Source organism: Callithrix jacchus, chromosome 4, assembly GCF_049354715.1.
Source record: "Callithrix jacchus isolate 240 chromosome 4, calJac240_pri, whole genome shotgun sequence".
Lineage (NCBI taxonomy): Eukaryota > Metazoa > Chordata > Mammalia > Primates > Cebidae > Callithrix > Callithrix jacchus.
In genome coordinates, this window is record NC_133505.1 from 26,909,692 (window position 1) to 26,923,670 (window position 13,979).

Consider the following 13,979-nt stretch of genomic DNA (forward strand, 5'->3'; position numbering starts at 1 on the left):
TGTGCTTTTTATGCCAGTACCATGCTATTTTGGTTACTGTAGCTCTGTCGTATATTTTGAAGTTGTGTAGCATGATGCCTCCAGCTTTGCTGAAGATTGGTTTGGTCATTTGGCATCTTTCATAGTTCCATATACATTTTAGGATTGTTTTCTCATTTTTGCTGTTGTTTTGTTTGTCTTGTTTTAAGACAGAGTCAATCTCTGTTGCCCAGGCTGGAGTACAGTGGCACAGTTACAGCTCAAGTAATCCTCCTGCCTCAGCCTCCCAAGTAGCTAGGACTACAGGTGCACCTCTCCATGCCAGGCTAATTTTTATATTTTTTGTAGAGGTGAGGTTTTGCCATGTTTCTCAAGCTGGTCTTAAACTCCTGAGCTCAAGTGATCCACCTGTCTTGGCTTCCCAAAGTGCTGGGATTATAGATGTTAGTCACTGCACCCAGCTTAGGATTGATTTTTTTTCTGTTCCTGTGAAGAATGTCATTCATATTTTGATGGGGATGGCATTGAATATGTAGATCACTTTGCATGGTATGCTGCTTTCGATATCTCTATAAGTTAGCTTCCTGTGTGTCCTTAGACAAGAGCAGTGATGCAGGAGCCCCTTCTTAGCTGGCACTGGGTCTCCAGAATCTTGATGGAGAGTGAAGATGGCTGGGTCCTTCATCCTGGCTGAGTGTCTACAGATTCTCATCTCATAGGGCTCACAGAGGCTCTGGAGTCCTAATTGTCTATTACTCTGGGTTTTGCATTTTGTAGTGTGGAGCATGGGGAAACCTCGTTGTTTAATCTGAGCGGGGAGAGTCCTAGCACCCGTGTCTCTGTTTTGCTTTGTTTTGCTTGCGGAGAGGGCAAGGAGCAGCAGAGAATTCTTAGAGCCTTGCCTTGAGGGAGACGCTGGGCGCTGCTTCAAGCCGACCCTGAGGCCCCCGAGTGAGAGTGACAGATTAGAGTGAGAGGGATAGATTAGAGCTGCCTGGAGCTGCCTCTCTGTTGGAGAAGCTTCTGCTCAGTGCCCGAAAAGTGCTCCAGCCCGCCTTGGCCTCCTGTTTCCATCAGTGACTTTTATGAACACATGGCCCACGTGTACCCTAAGGGGTGAGCATAGTGAGATGAAATTTAACAGGGAGAAACGTAGTCTCATGTTGCAATTGGGAGTATGTTCTCTTTGCCTTTTTGCAAGGGCTGAGAACAGGTTTCAGCCGCTGCTCTCTGTGGCCTTCTGTGCATGATATGGGGTGCAGTGTCCAGGTCTAGGAAGGGTCCTGACCTCCTTGTGCAAGTCAAGACTGTCCCTGGGATGCAGCAGGATGAATTATTGCATCCAGAGAAGAGTGTCTGGTGGGCAGGGGTCAGAAGAATAGGGGGAAATGTAGAAGAGCAGCTGCGAGGAAGGAATGCCACCCTCAGATGTTGGCGGGCTGCCACGGGAAGGGGCCAGGCAGGGGCTGGCACAGGGCCTGTGGGTAGAAGTAACTGTGGACGACTTTGGCTCAGCACAGAACACATTCTGCCATCTGGGGCTGCCTAACGTGGAGTCTGCACTGGCCTGTGGCTGACAGTCTCATTGCAAAGGCTGGGGGCCCGGACGTGTTACTGCAGGAGGCGGCAGGCGGTACAGCCTCTCAGCCTTGCAGAGCTGAGGGTCCTGAGTGCTCTGGGTATCTCCCCCCTTCCTCTGCTCTGCCAGTCACTGAGTCAGATGTTGTCCCTCTGAACTCCCAGACCCACTCTGATTTCTGCTCCCAGTCTAGCTGGCCCCTCACCGTGTCTAAGGAAATTTCCTAAGCTAGAGCAGTTGTGTGGGCTGGTGGCGAGGTGGTGTGCTCACCCATGCCATGCCAGGTACCTCCCATCAGGAATGCCTTTTCATGAAATTACTATTGACAATGGCCCCGACATCCCTTTGAGAAAATGGCTCACACATCGGCACATCATATTCTCCATCTTGGTCCCATATTTGATGTGTTTCTGGATCCATGGGTCCCCAGGCTGCGGCTTGGGGTCTGCAGAGCCCCGGCGTCACCTGAGACTGTCCACACGGCTTTCTCTCATGCCTTCCCCTTTCTCCAGGACGTGAACCCAGGGACTGAGCCAGTCATCCCAACACTCTGACCTCCGAGGTCTTAAAAGCTGACTCTCACAATCAAGCCAAGTCCTTGGCCATTCTGGGTGTTCAGAGCCTGGCCCATGCTAGCCTTTTGATTTTGTCACTTCCACTCCAGAGCCTTGGCCTCCTGTAGTGGACTGGCCAGATATTGCATATACTGTAGCCCTGCAGGGTCCTTTGTGCAAACCTGCCTGTCCTCTCCTGTCCTGGTTAATTCCATCCATTCATAGCGAGAGCCACACCCACTCTCCTCCTCCGTTTCTTATGCCACTGACGTACGTGTATGGAGGCGGTGCCATGGGAGACGGGCACTGACCCTCTCTGCAGTCATCATGTAGGCTGGGGATGGGGGCCCGCAGGTGCCAAGTGCCTTGGCTTTTCTGGGACAGTTTAGTTTACAGGGACTCCACTAGATGGCGCCCGGCGCTAGCAGTCATGGGAACTGTGTCCACATCCTGGGGCCACAGCGAGGACAGTCAGGATGGATGGACTGCAGCCCTTGATAATGCCTCCGACCAGTGCAGCCTTCATCATTCTTTGTCCCAATGCTTATCAAATGTAAGAAAGCAAGAATCTGGAGCATTCTGTCCCATGGCTGCAGCTGTGCAACATAGAAGGAAATGCAAACCTCAGTTTTGATCTGGTAACTTGGACTCATCAGTATCAGCCACAAAATCTCAACATTCAGGTTTAAGAGGCCTGGAAATGAATCACAATTTTATTTTTCATTAATCAGGCTTCTGGCTAGTCTCAACCTTATGTTTACTCTGTAGCGGTAGCCCAGTTAGCCGGATGATCAAAAGGCACTGCTTTGGGTTTTGTTGCGCTGCTGGAGTGCGTTGGAAATACAGCGGGAGAGAGGAGGTGACAGGGAGGAAGGTGAAAGGTGTGACTCTTTCACGGCTGAGACTGTGTGTCTGCTGAGAAAAGGAATAGAGTTACTGAAGTGTGAGGGGTTGCAGCATTTGTGGGGCGCATGAAAACATGGCTGCATCTAAAAAACAAAAAGTTGCCATGAGGCAGACAGGCACACTGGTAATTGTTGCAGAAAAGATCCATTGATTGATAGAGGCAAAGATTGGGGGTGAGACTTTGAGGAGAAACAAGATTTGCATGGCCTCGAGGCATCCTTCCTGAATAATTACAAAGGGAAAGGTGGTAGCTTCACTGTGGAGACAGCTGGCAGAAGCCTCCTCACCCAGGCACTCAGACCTCCCCTCCGACCCCCATGTGCCACTCCAGCTCTCATGCAGCCTCGAGGTATAGGATTCCTGCCAAAAATGCATCACCTTGATGGAAGCACTCTGAAACTGCCAGCAAACCCAAATGGAGGGACATTTGCCATTATAGCTCAGTGCCCTCTAAAAGTGTTATGGTCTTGAGGGACAAGGAAGATGGAGGAACCATCAGAGGTCATAGGAGACCAAGACAGAGGAACTCATGGCAACGGGGGGTCCTGCATTAGGGTCAGCATGGAAAAGAGGAACATTGGTGGAAAAACTATTGAAATTCGAGTGAAGGAGATCTTTTGTTTAGTTAACCATATTGTGCCAATGTCAGTTTCCATGGAAGAGCAGGGCTCTTTTCATGTGGAAAAATATGAGTGTAAAAAAATAGCTCGAAAGTGAATTATTTCATGCAATCAGTCATGCATACGATTGAAATGGTTACATCAGTCAAAGCTTCTTGCTATAGATCCGAGCTGACTTCTAAGACATTCACGTTGTATGTTTGAAGAGAGGCCCAGATGCTATAATTTTTCTTGAATGACAACATTTTCTTCCCTTCTTTTTTATTTACATCATAACAGATGTAAGGACATTACCAACAGCTGTCAGGAAATGCAGATCTCAGCCTTGATACGGTCACTTGAACTCATCAATTTCAGCCACAAAATCTGATCGTTCAAGTTTAGGGGGCCTGGAAATAGAATATTGTTTTTCATTAATGTGGCTTCTGTATAGTCTCAACCTTACTTTTACTGTATAGGGGTAGCCCAGTTAGCCAGTTGATAAAAGGGCACTGAATAGTCATGATAGATCACTCAGGACTCTTTACTGAGCCTGCAGCATTTGCTGGATTCTTTACATACATCATCTCACTCTGAACAGTGGACTTGGGAATGGATACCGTTATTCCCACTGTACAGATGAAGAAACTGAGCAAGAGGTAACCTGCTCTCCAGGCATAAGTAGCAGAGCGTCCCCAGCTGCACAATCTACATACTCTCCAGCCGGCTGGTGCCTCCTGAGGAGCCAGCATCCCACACTGCAGACACTCCATGCTTGCTAATGCTCTGGCCGAAGGCACATGGCAAGTTACCACTAGACCTTGTTACAGGTCAGGCTCCCCGGTTCCGTAGCCATGAATCTCAATGAAGCTTTTTGCTTGAAGGTACAAGTTCATGGTCTACACCATCCTCTTGTGAAAACTGACCCAGGAGGACAACACCCATTTAAATATCTGCTGTCCGTGGTTGAAATGGGGCACAGACTACAGGCTTAGCAGGATCATCTCCCTAAATCAGTGGTCCCCACAGTTAGAGGCTTGCTAGAGCTAAGTGCTTTTTCTTCTCTTTGAAAACTGTGGACCTATACTAATTTGTACAGCTTTTCCTAGGACTTTTTTGTTAAAGTGGCCAAATAAACAAAAATATAAACTGTTGCAGAAACGATGCTCCATTTTCAGCTAGCACAGGCACATGAAAGCTGTGCACATTTCCCTAGGTTTTAAGACAATTTGCTTTTCAGCGAACCATCCCTTTCTGAACCCAAGTTGGGAATGAATGTTCCAGAGGTTGCTGCACACTTACGAGCTGTGTAGCCCGGCTTGCCCCAAAGTTTTCTGAGGTCCTGGGGCTGAGAGCAGAGGTGGGATCTAGGAGGCATCTGGAGCTTCTCAGGAACTATCTTTAGTGAAAGGCAAGAGTCTAAGCGAGGCCCCGCTCTGGGCCAGGCCTGAGGCAGCAAGGTCCATGCAGGAGGCATCAGACATACCTTAGTGTTTTGCAGGACCCGGCCAGCCTTGCAAATAATTAAGCCACATGTATATGCATGCAGCTCCTTATCATAGGTTAAGGAATAATTTCTTACAAGTCTATTTTTTGGGGGACTGGTAAAGACTCCATTTTATAGAGCTCCAAATTTCACATTTGAGAAAGATTAGGCATGCAAGGTAACCCTTCAGAATTTCCTTCAGAAGTGAGTTGCAGCAGTGGCATTTGTTTTAACTTGTAGGCCACCATCCAACCAAATTCCCTTTGCAAAGGGGTGGGAGAGAGGGGAGGGGCTGTTAGCTGGCTGCCTGGAGGTTGCTCTGAGGTTTCATCTGCTTCCCAAGAAAGAGATTTGGGTCAGAGTTAATGAAAACAATAAAGGCAGTGGTTCTGTGCTGCCACCCATTTTAGATAGAGAGGTGAGGGAATCTTAGTTTGTCTTGTTCAGATCTAGCAGTTTTCACAGTCTGCCTGTTCAGTGAGGCTTCCGTAAGCATCTTCTTTCTGCCCCTTTTGTACCTGGAAGTGTGGCTGAACCCAGAGTTGGGGCACTGACCCCTCTTTGCTTTGCAGAGCTCCTTCTGAGGGCCTGCAGCCCCACCAGGTGGGACAGGGAGGAGGGCAGGGAAGAGCTGAGGACTGATGGCCCTGCGAAACACCAGCAGCCCCTTCTCCAGAAAGACAGGCGGAATTTTAGCGATGACTTGAAAAATCTGACCGACGAATCGACATTTTGATCATATGGGGGGTGAGGAGAGAATCTGTTTTGCTTTCCTCATTTTTGCGTTAATTTCCCTAATTCACATGGAAAGAAGTTAGTAGGACTGAAAACCAAATACCTAGAAAGATTAAGAATAAACAGAAAGTGACCATTTCCGTTATAAAAAAAGCAAATCCATACACTGGAATAAACCAGTCTGAATTGCAGTAAAAATAAAGGAAAACAGTCACCCAGGCAGCTAAGGCATCCGATGGGGCAGTGAACAGTGTTCATGTTGGGCGTGGCGTGCCAGGGGAGAGGGAAGGCTGGAGCTGTGCCCCAAATGGGAAGAAGATACTCCCTTGGGTTTGAGAAGGCACCAGGAATTTGGAGTTGTTTTTGGCATGACTTTTATGATGGAGTGCATACAGGTTCTGATTCAAAAGAACAGGCAAAGGTGGTCCTGGTCATAGAAGGGAGGTTGGGAGATGAGCAGCCTCGTGAGCAGCTGGAGGACTTGAGCGCCAACAACTGGCCATCACTACCAGATCTCATCTGTGAGTGAGGGGACAGAAACACTGTCCCTCAGAAAATGCAAATGAACGCTACAGCTGAGAGTCCACCACCCTTGCTTTTTATACTTAGGTGGACCAGATGGTGTGATGGGATCCAGGAGTTCATGGGATTTCAGAGTGAGGAGAATCCTCAGAGATTAATACACCTTTGAAGTTTTCCAGTGGAGGAAACTGAGTCCCAATGCCATGGAACTCATTGTCCTGGTTCTCATTCTCCATTCCAGCCTTTCTAGCCAAGGACGAGCACAGACTTCCACCCTCTCTAGCTAATGCATGTGGCCAGTGTGGACGTAGGAAGTCATTTTTCTTTGTTGGCTTTTCTAAATTACCCAAATTTGTGCTTATTTGGAAAAAATAATTCATTTACATACAGAATTATATCAAGCAGAACAATGAAAATCACCCTTAGGTTTAAAATACATGCTGAGAAGTAACTCAGGAATGTTGCTTCTGTTAATAATAATATCATGTGTTCTCACTTACCAGTGGGAGCTAAGCTATGAGGATGCAAAGGCATAAGAATGATATGGGATTTGGGGAATTGGAGGGAAGGGTGAGGGGGAAGGGGTAAAAGACTAAGACTACACATCAGGTATAGTGTACACTGCGTGGGTGACGGATCCACCAGAATCTCAGAAATCACCACTACAGAGCGTATCCATGTAACCAAGACCCACCTGTACCCCAGAAACGATTGAAATAAAAGTAAAATAAAATGCACACTGATCTCATTCAATCAGAACAGCAACCCAGGGCAGTCGGCATTGTTACTCCTGTCTTAGCCATGGGGAGAGCTCAGCAAGGTGGGGTACCCTGGGCAGAGCCATGCATCACTGGGCCATAGATCCGCTCTCCCACGTAAACTCACAGATGTGAACCCAGTACTCCTGCTTTGTACTCCAGCTTTAAGCCCACAGCGAAGGGCGTTTGGAGAGAGCGCTCAGACAGCCAGGGCACCTTCGTCTGGGGAGAGACACGCAGCAGGCCTGGCTCCTGCGGGGGGCGGGGGGGGGGTTTGACCTTGGCCCTGACTTTGCACAGTGGGGCTCTGAATGGGTCTCAGGTGCACAGTATTCTCTTACAGTGTGGGAGAGGTGGGGAACAGGTGGAGGAGAAAGGAGGAGGATTGGGGCTAGCCCCAAACTCCAAAATCTCAAGCACCATCCCCTCCTGAGGACTCACCTTACTGCTTTCATTTTCAGAAATCATGAGGTCCAATGGATTTTGTTTAGCAAATACCGAAACAATAGTAATTGACCACAGTATACCAAATGGAAGAGACCAGCACCTGGGTGTGGACCCGGCAGAGCACTTGTAAGTACGCTGGTTTCAGTATCGTTTCATAGACTGTCCTGAGCGTTTGTCTTGCAGGATGGGGCTCACTGTTTTTATGGAAGGCAGTGGCTACCCAGAGCCACCCAGCAGTCCCTGTGTACATTTGGACACTGATTTTAAGTTTGCCTTTATCCTGGAGGTGAGATCTTGATTAGTGAATCTGTGGAGGATGGAGTTGCCGGCTATGAGGGGCATTTAGGAGACATTTTGGGGCTGAGGGCCTGGCTTTTGTGGAGCCATGAAGGGTGTGATGTCTCCAGGGCCGGGAAGGCCACATACCTCACACGCAGTGGTCCTGATTCCCTGGGACGGGGACATGTTTGCCTCACGGCTGGCTGGCTATGGGGTGGAGCCTGGCCTGCAGCCCTGTGCTGAAGGTACGCTGTGTCTGATTACTAAGGCTGGACAGCCAAAGCCAGCACTGTCTTCTCCACGCTTTCTTTCTCTGATTTGACTGTAACACATGCTCCAGAGAGCCCAACACTGGGGGCACTGTGAGGCGCAGCAGCCTCAGCTTTGGCCCTCCTCCAGGCATCTTCTTAGTGAATTATGGGGGCACCAAGGTCCCCAGACAGCTTGGCCTCTCTTTCCTGATACAGCCAACTCCAGGCTGCTTCTCGGTTGCATGAGCTCAAAAAGTTACTTAACCTCTCCTGGCTCCTCTTACCTTCACGGGACCATTCTGCTGGGTTGTGTTGAAGGCCGCAGAGGATGAGTATAAAACATCCGGCTTGAGACCCCCACAGAGGCAGCTCTGGCTGCAGAGTCTCCCTGTGGGCCCAGGAATGACATAGGCTGGGGATGGCCCAGGTCTAGCCCCACCCATTTGCTAGCCCTCCACAGCAGCAGATTGAAACTAGGACTAGGCTGGCCATGTGTGCCAAAACCCACATCCAGGCCTGCCGGCTGCGGGATGTGAACCCAGCCTGAGCCTGGGCTCCAGCTAGTGGCCTGAGCCTCCTCTGCTGACCCCTGCTCTGTGACTGAGCATGGAGGGGCAGTCCCTGTCAGGCTTGTGTGACTGGCACCTACTAACAGACCCCACGTTCTCAGTTCTAAGCATGTCTCTTGGGTAGACGGTTCGAGAATCTTCCCCAGTGGATGGGGTCATGAGCTGCCGGTGGCAGGAGCTGTGCCGGCCTTGCCCTGACCCCAACATAACTCATTCCCTCATTTCCTGTGGGTCCCCCATGCTCGCAGGCTGGCACCTTGGAAGTATGAGGCTGGAGTTAACCATGAATGAAAGAAAGAGGCCCTTTGGCTTGGCAGGGGTAGTGACTGGCCAGGGACTGTCGGGGGCGAGGGCAGATGGGGACCCTTCCTCATCACCATTTGTGCAGGCCCTGAGTCTGCAGTGTTTCCACAGGCACCCCTTTCTATCTCCAAGAGGCCCTCGGCACCCTGGAATGAGGCCAGATTTAAGAGACAGGCTCAACTGTGAACAGCCCGGAGCTGGGGAGGAACACATGGAGAGGGAAGAAAGCCGGGAGGAGGCCTGGCTCTTGCGCCTGCCCGGGCTGTGTGTGGACAGGAATGGCAGGTCTTGAATAGGCGGCCACCTGTGCTGGGATGCCTGGCTCACAGGGAGAGAGGGCTGGGAAAGTCTCCATGATCCCAGGAAAGCCTAACAGAGAAGCGCCTGCCATGGGGCTCAGGGGAGCATTTGGAGGGAGTTCTGGCTCAGGCTCTGGGCCTCTCTCTGGCTGCTCCATCTCGGGCAGTGCAGTGGAGTTGATGGTCCAGCTGCAGTGTGTCTCAGGGACGATCTGTTTCTACACTGCACCTGCTGTCGGGGGGTGGGGGTTGAGAGCGACTAACAGCACAGAGAGATGCCATTTGCAGAGCTGGAGGCCTCACCTCCCCACACAGCTGTCCTCGCCGGCACCCGAGGCTGATTGTCCTCATGGGCACCTGAGGCCGACCGTCTGGCCTGAGCCTGTGAGCCCAGTGCTGCCAGATCCAGGGCAGGGCTCCACAGCAGAGTCTCAGCAGGCTGCCCCCAGTCTGGCCCCAGGGGGGAGTGGGCACCAGTGCCCTGTGCTCAGGGAATGGTTGTATCTGATAGAGATGGGGCCGGGGGGACGTCCAGGCCTCTGCAGGTGACAGTCTCAGCTGGGGAAGGGATTGCCCGACTTCTGGGAGGTCATCCAGGGCCAAGGCACTGGGCAGTTCTGTGGGGACCTCCAGGGGCTTCAGTCCGTGACTCATTTTCCCTGAGCATCCCAGTCCCCCTCTGTCCTCATGTCTCCAGCATCTTGTGATCTGGGCAGGGAGGACAGGCAGGTGGTGGGACACTGTGCAGGTGTTGTGGACCTGCCCCTCACCTGACTTGAGCCTTTCAGCACGTCCAAGGTTCCCCCTTGGGTTTCCGTTCAGCCCTGGTTTGGGGAAGAGATTTCATTCCCTGGGATGAAGTGGGAGAGACTGCTCTGTCCCCCTGAGCTCTCACAGCTCTCCCACCCACAGCTAGGGCTCTCTGTGCCATGGCCTCCACCCCAGCCTCGCAGTGCCAGGACTGTGAGCACAGGGAAACCGAGGCAGGGGCTGACCCCCACACTCCAGGCCTGGCCATGGAGGCAGCGGGGAGGCCCGCCTCTGCGGCCTCAGCCTCTCCTATCCAAACGCCTTAAAGCTGTCTTCCCCCTTGAGGTCAGTGGAATTCACACAGTGTCCTAGTTAGGGGACATGTGCTGGCCCTGCTTTCTTCTGTGTCCAGCCAGGAGCCCAAGACTGTGCAGTCTTCCTGGTCACAGCAAAGCTTTCCAGATATGGCTGAGTTCCTGTAACTGTCCACAGGCCAGGGCCACCTCCAGGCACTGGGAGTGGCGCAGGAGGCAGCCCTGAGGTGGCTCCCAGGAGAGCAGGGTGGCCTCCCTGGTTTGGGCTGATTCGTAGGTTGAGGCAAATGGCAATAGCACATGCAGCACTGCAGCACTGCTCCGTCCCCCTTCCTGGGGAGAAGGTTCTTGTGCTTTTCTCTTTGTTATGCCCTTTTTAAGACTTGGATTATCTTACTAGCTTAGGAGGCCGTGCCGGGGCTGGAGAGTGAGTAGAAGCAGTTACAATGAGTGGGGAGTCAGTATAGGGGGCTTTTACATCCCCTTGTTTGGGGTTTGTATTCTTCCCTTAGTTGTCCACACCCCATGTAAGCCCCCCACATTTGGATACTTCTCATCTGCCAGAGCCTGAGTGAAACACGCGCCCACATGCAGACTTCCCCGCTAGAAGGTGTCTCCCCACGTGACCTCCACAGGCCTCGCCAGCTCCTCTCCAGCCTCCTGTTCCCTCTGCAGCCTCCTATGGGTACATGTGCCATCGCCGCTGTGGTCAGGCCATGAGCCCGTGACCATTCTTTCCATGCTGTCCCCAGGGCTTAGCACGGGGCAAGCACCTCTTCCCTGAGGACAGACCCTGCCTGCCTTGTCCACAGCTGATCCCAGAGCCTGCTGGGCATGGAACAAGTGGTGAAAATCTGCACCCCATGAATGAAGGCTTGAATGGAGGCCTCGCTAAGGAGTGTCTAAGCAAATACAGATGGCCGTCTCCAAGGCAGTGGAAACCACAAGCTCTGGCAGTCTCAGAGGAGGAGCCAGCTCACTGGTTAATTTGTAGCCATGATTTTTTGCACACTTCCTGGTGGGCATTGAAAGCCATGCTCACAGGCCCAGCGGATGTTTGGTGGTGATCCCAGCAATGAGCCAGCCCTCACCTCTGTTTTCTCTATTTTCAGATTTGAGAACGGCAGTGAGTTTCCCTCAGAGCTGGAGGACGGGGACGACCCGGCAGCTTACGTCACCAACCTGTCCTATTACCACCTGGTCCCCTTCGAGACAGACATTTTGGACTGAGGCTTTCCATGGGGCCTCCCCTGCCTCAGCCCTTCACTGCCAGCTCCGGTGCTGTCCACTGTACTGGCCCCCATGGCCACAGCTGCTGCCCCAGCCCTGGACCTCCCAGACGACCCAGGCCCCACTGACGCTAGGAGACCGGGGTGTCCTGCGAGTGGAGCAGCGGGGGCTTCTAGTGGTCCAGGCTGATGGCAGAGTCTCCAGCAATCCGAGCCCACGTCCCAGAGGCCACAGGGCCTTTGTTCTGAGGGTCTTCACTCCCCACTTGGTGCTTGCAGGGCTGCGCGCTTCAGGTCCGGGACAGCTCCTGTGAGCCCGCTCTCACTGTGACTGCTTCCTAGGAGCTGCATCCAGCTTGGTCAAGTGGCGTAGTGCCCCCGGCCACCCTGGCTCCCCACTGTTCCCTCCCGCGGCAAACACATAAGACGTGCTGAGGGAGATTCTGACGAGTCACCATTCCAGATGCCACAGGCAGGGGATGTTGAGTAATCCAGGGTTTCTGTGAGAACTGGGATGTGCAGCTTCTTGTTGTTGCTTTTTACCTTTTATCTGGAAACTGGGTTTGGGTCAACCGTAGGAGTGTTTGCAGAAGGCCCAGCACGGTGGGGTATTGGCTGCAGGGCGGGGAAGGCATTCTGACCAGACACTTGTGTGAGGTTGAACTGAGCGAGCCTTGGTGGTTCTTCCCAGAGGAGAGGAATTTCTTCCTGGCCTGCCAGGTCTCCGGGCCTTCGGCGAGGGTCCCAGTGCTGCAGCCACACTACCCTGGTGTGCTCATTGACAGAGTTGCCATCGTGAACCTAAAGGACGGGAATGGAGGGAAGCCGGGCTCCTTGCCCATAGGAGAGGATCCCCATTCTTCCAGCATCTCTGCTCGCAGTGTCTACTAATGACCGACATTTGCTAATGTAAATAATAGTAAATTATTGAGAATTCTAATTCTTTTACACAGTCTGTTTTTAATCTATTTTAATTAAATAAAATCTGTGCTCTATTTTGGTCTGTCCAAGATGTTTGCATATAAAGTATAAAGGTGTGGTTCTTTCTGTCCCCTGCCTTGGGACGGGGTGGAAACCAAATACCCCCACTCCTTGGGCCTGGCCCCTCCCACTCTGTCACATTCCATGAGTTAGAAAGTGTGTTATGTTCTTACCCTAGGGAAATGATCTGCACACATTGCAAAATGAACACACAGCTTGTTTTCTTTTGGAAGAAGAAGGGGGTTGACTTAGGGTTTTTTCTTCCATTTTTCTTTTTGGCAGCCACAGGAAATCTCTTCGATGACCCAGCTGCAAAGTGTTTGGAAAACTCTGCCCCTACCGCAAAATCTCTCTCTCTTTCCCTCCCCCACAAAGAGGCTCCCTTATCTCTCACTTTACATACCGGCCCTAGCCCTCCCGCCGCCCAGCTTCCCGCCGCCCAGCTTCCCGCCCAGCAGTTCAAACTGACCAACAGTTGCCCACCACCTCGGCTTTTGGCTTCCCCACCCCCCAGCCCTTCAGCCCCCTATAAAACAACCCTGCCCCTCTGAGCGGCGCGGCCATTTTTCCTTTTCGTCCCGGCTGGCCTGCCCGGAGGCTCTTTCCTCTCAATAAAGCCTGAACTTAAGGAATTTCCTCTAGCCTGCGGTCCGGTTTTTTCCGAACGAGCTCAGTCTTCCCGCAGAGGGTAGGTCGGACACAAAGCACATGGGCTTTCCTTGGGTTTTTCATTTCCCTTTGCCTTCCAGCTGAGTTGTTTAAAGCATCTTGGTTTCAAATAGACTAGTAGGCAGCAGACTCAGGTTGACCAGTTGCCTTTTTCTTGATGGGTCTAATTCAGTTCTGTGCAAGGATGGGGCTTCCTGCTTAGTAGCTAAGGTTAGAATTGATCAACATGTTCAGTTACTGCCCATCTGACTTTCAAGGATTGATTCGCTGATTAGTCTCATTCTCCGTCTGAGAGGCGCTTCTTCCAGCCATGCAGTCACTGCAACGCATCTTCCTCAGCCATCCCCTTGCTCAGGCTGTGTTCCTCTGCCAAGACCTGAATTTGGCTCCCCAGCCTCATCCCCTGGCTCAGCCTTCACTGAAGAAGTTTTACTCTCCCTAATCGGTGTACAGCGAGGTCTTGAAGGTAGGGGTAAGATGTCTGGACATCTGTTGTCCTATTAAACACATCAGAGCATTCTCTGGCTTCCATTTTTTTTTCCTGGAAAAACATGTAAGTCCAATTTTCATATTCCCACACTCGAAAGAGCCCCGAGTACAAACGAGTGTTTCTTTAGTGCAATGAACATGCCTACCAGCACTCAGCAGCCCTGTTGGGAGCAGTATGGCATGGTGGGGACTGGCGAACAGGAGTGCTCAGGCCCCGCAGCCAGGGAGCAGCTACCACTGCTCAGTTGAGCTGGCGGTTTTGCCTGGAAGTATGGGCCTGG

General features: G+C 51.8%; 1 protein-coding gene across 1 annotated transcript in view; it reads left to right on the forward strand.

The window, feature by feature from the left end:
• Positions 1 to 12,554, forward strand: part of PXDC1 (PX domain containing 1) — a 29,382-nt gene extending 16,828 nt beyond the window's left edge. Inside the window, exons 4-5 of the mRNA XM_002746262.6 lie at positions 7,580 to 7,691; positions 11,443 to 12,554. Of these exons, the coding sequence (XP_002746308.1) occupies positions 7,580 to 7,691; positions 11,443 to 11,560 (230 nt within the window). The 3' untranslated portion in view covers positions 11,561 to 12,554. The remainder of the gene's footprint in view (positions 1 to 7,579; positions 7,692 to 11,442) is intronic.
• The last annotated feature ends 1,425 nt before the right edge of the window (positions 12,555 to 13,979 follow it).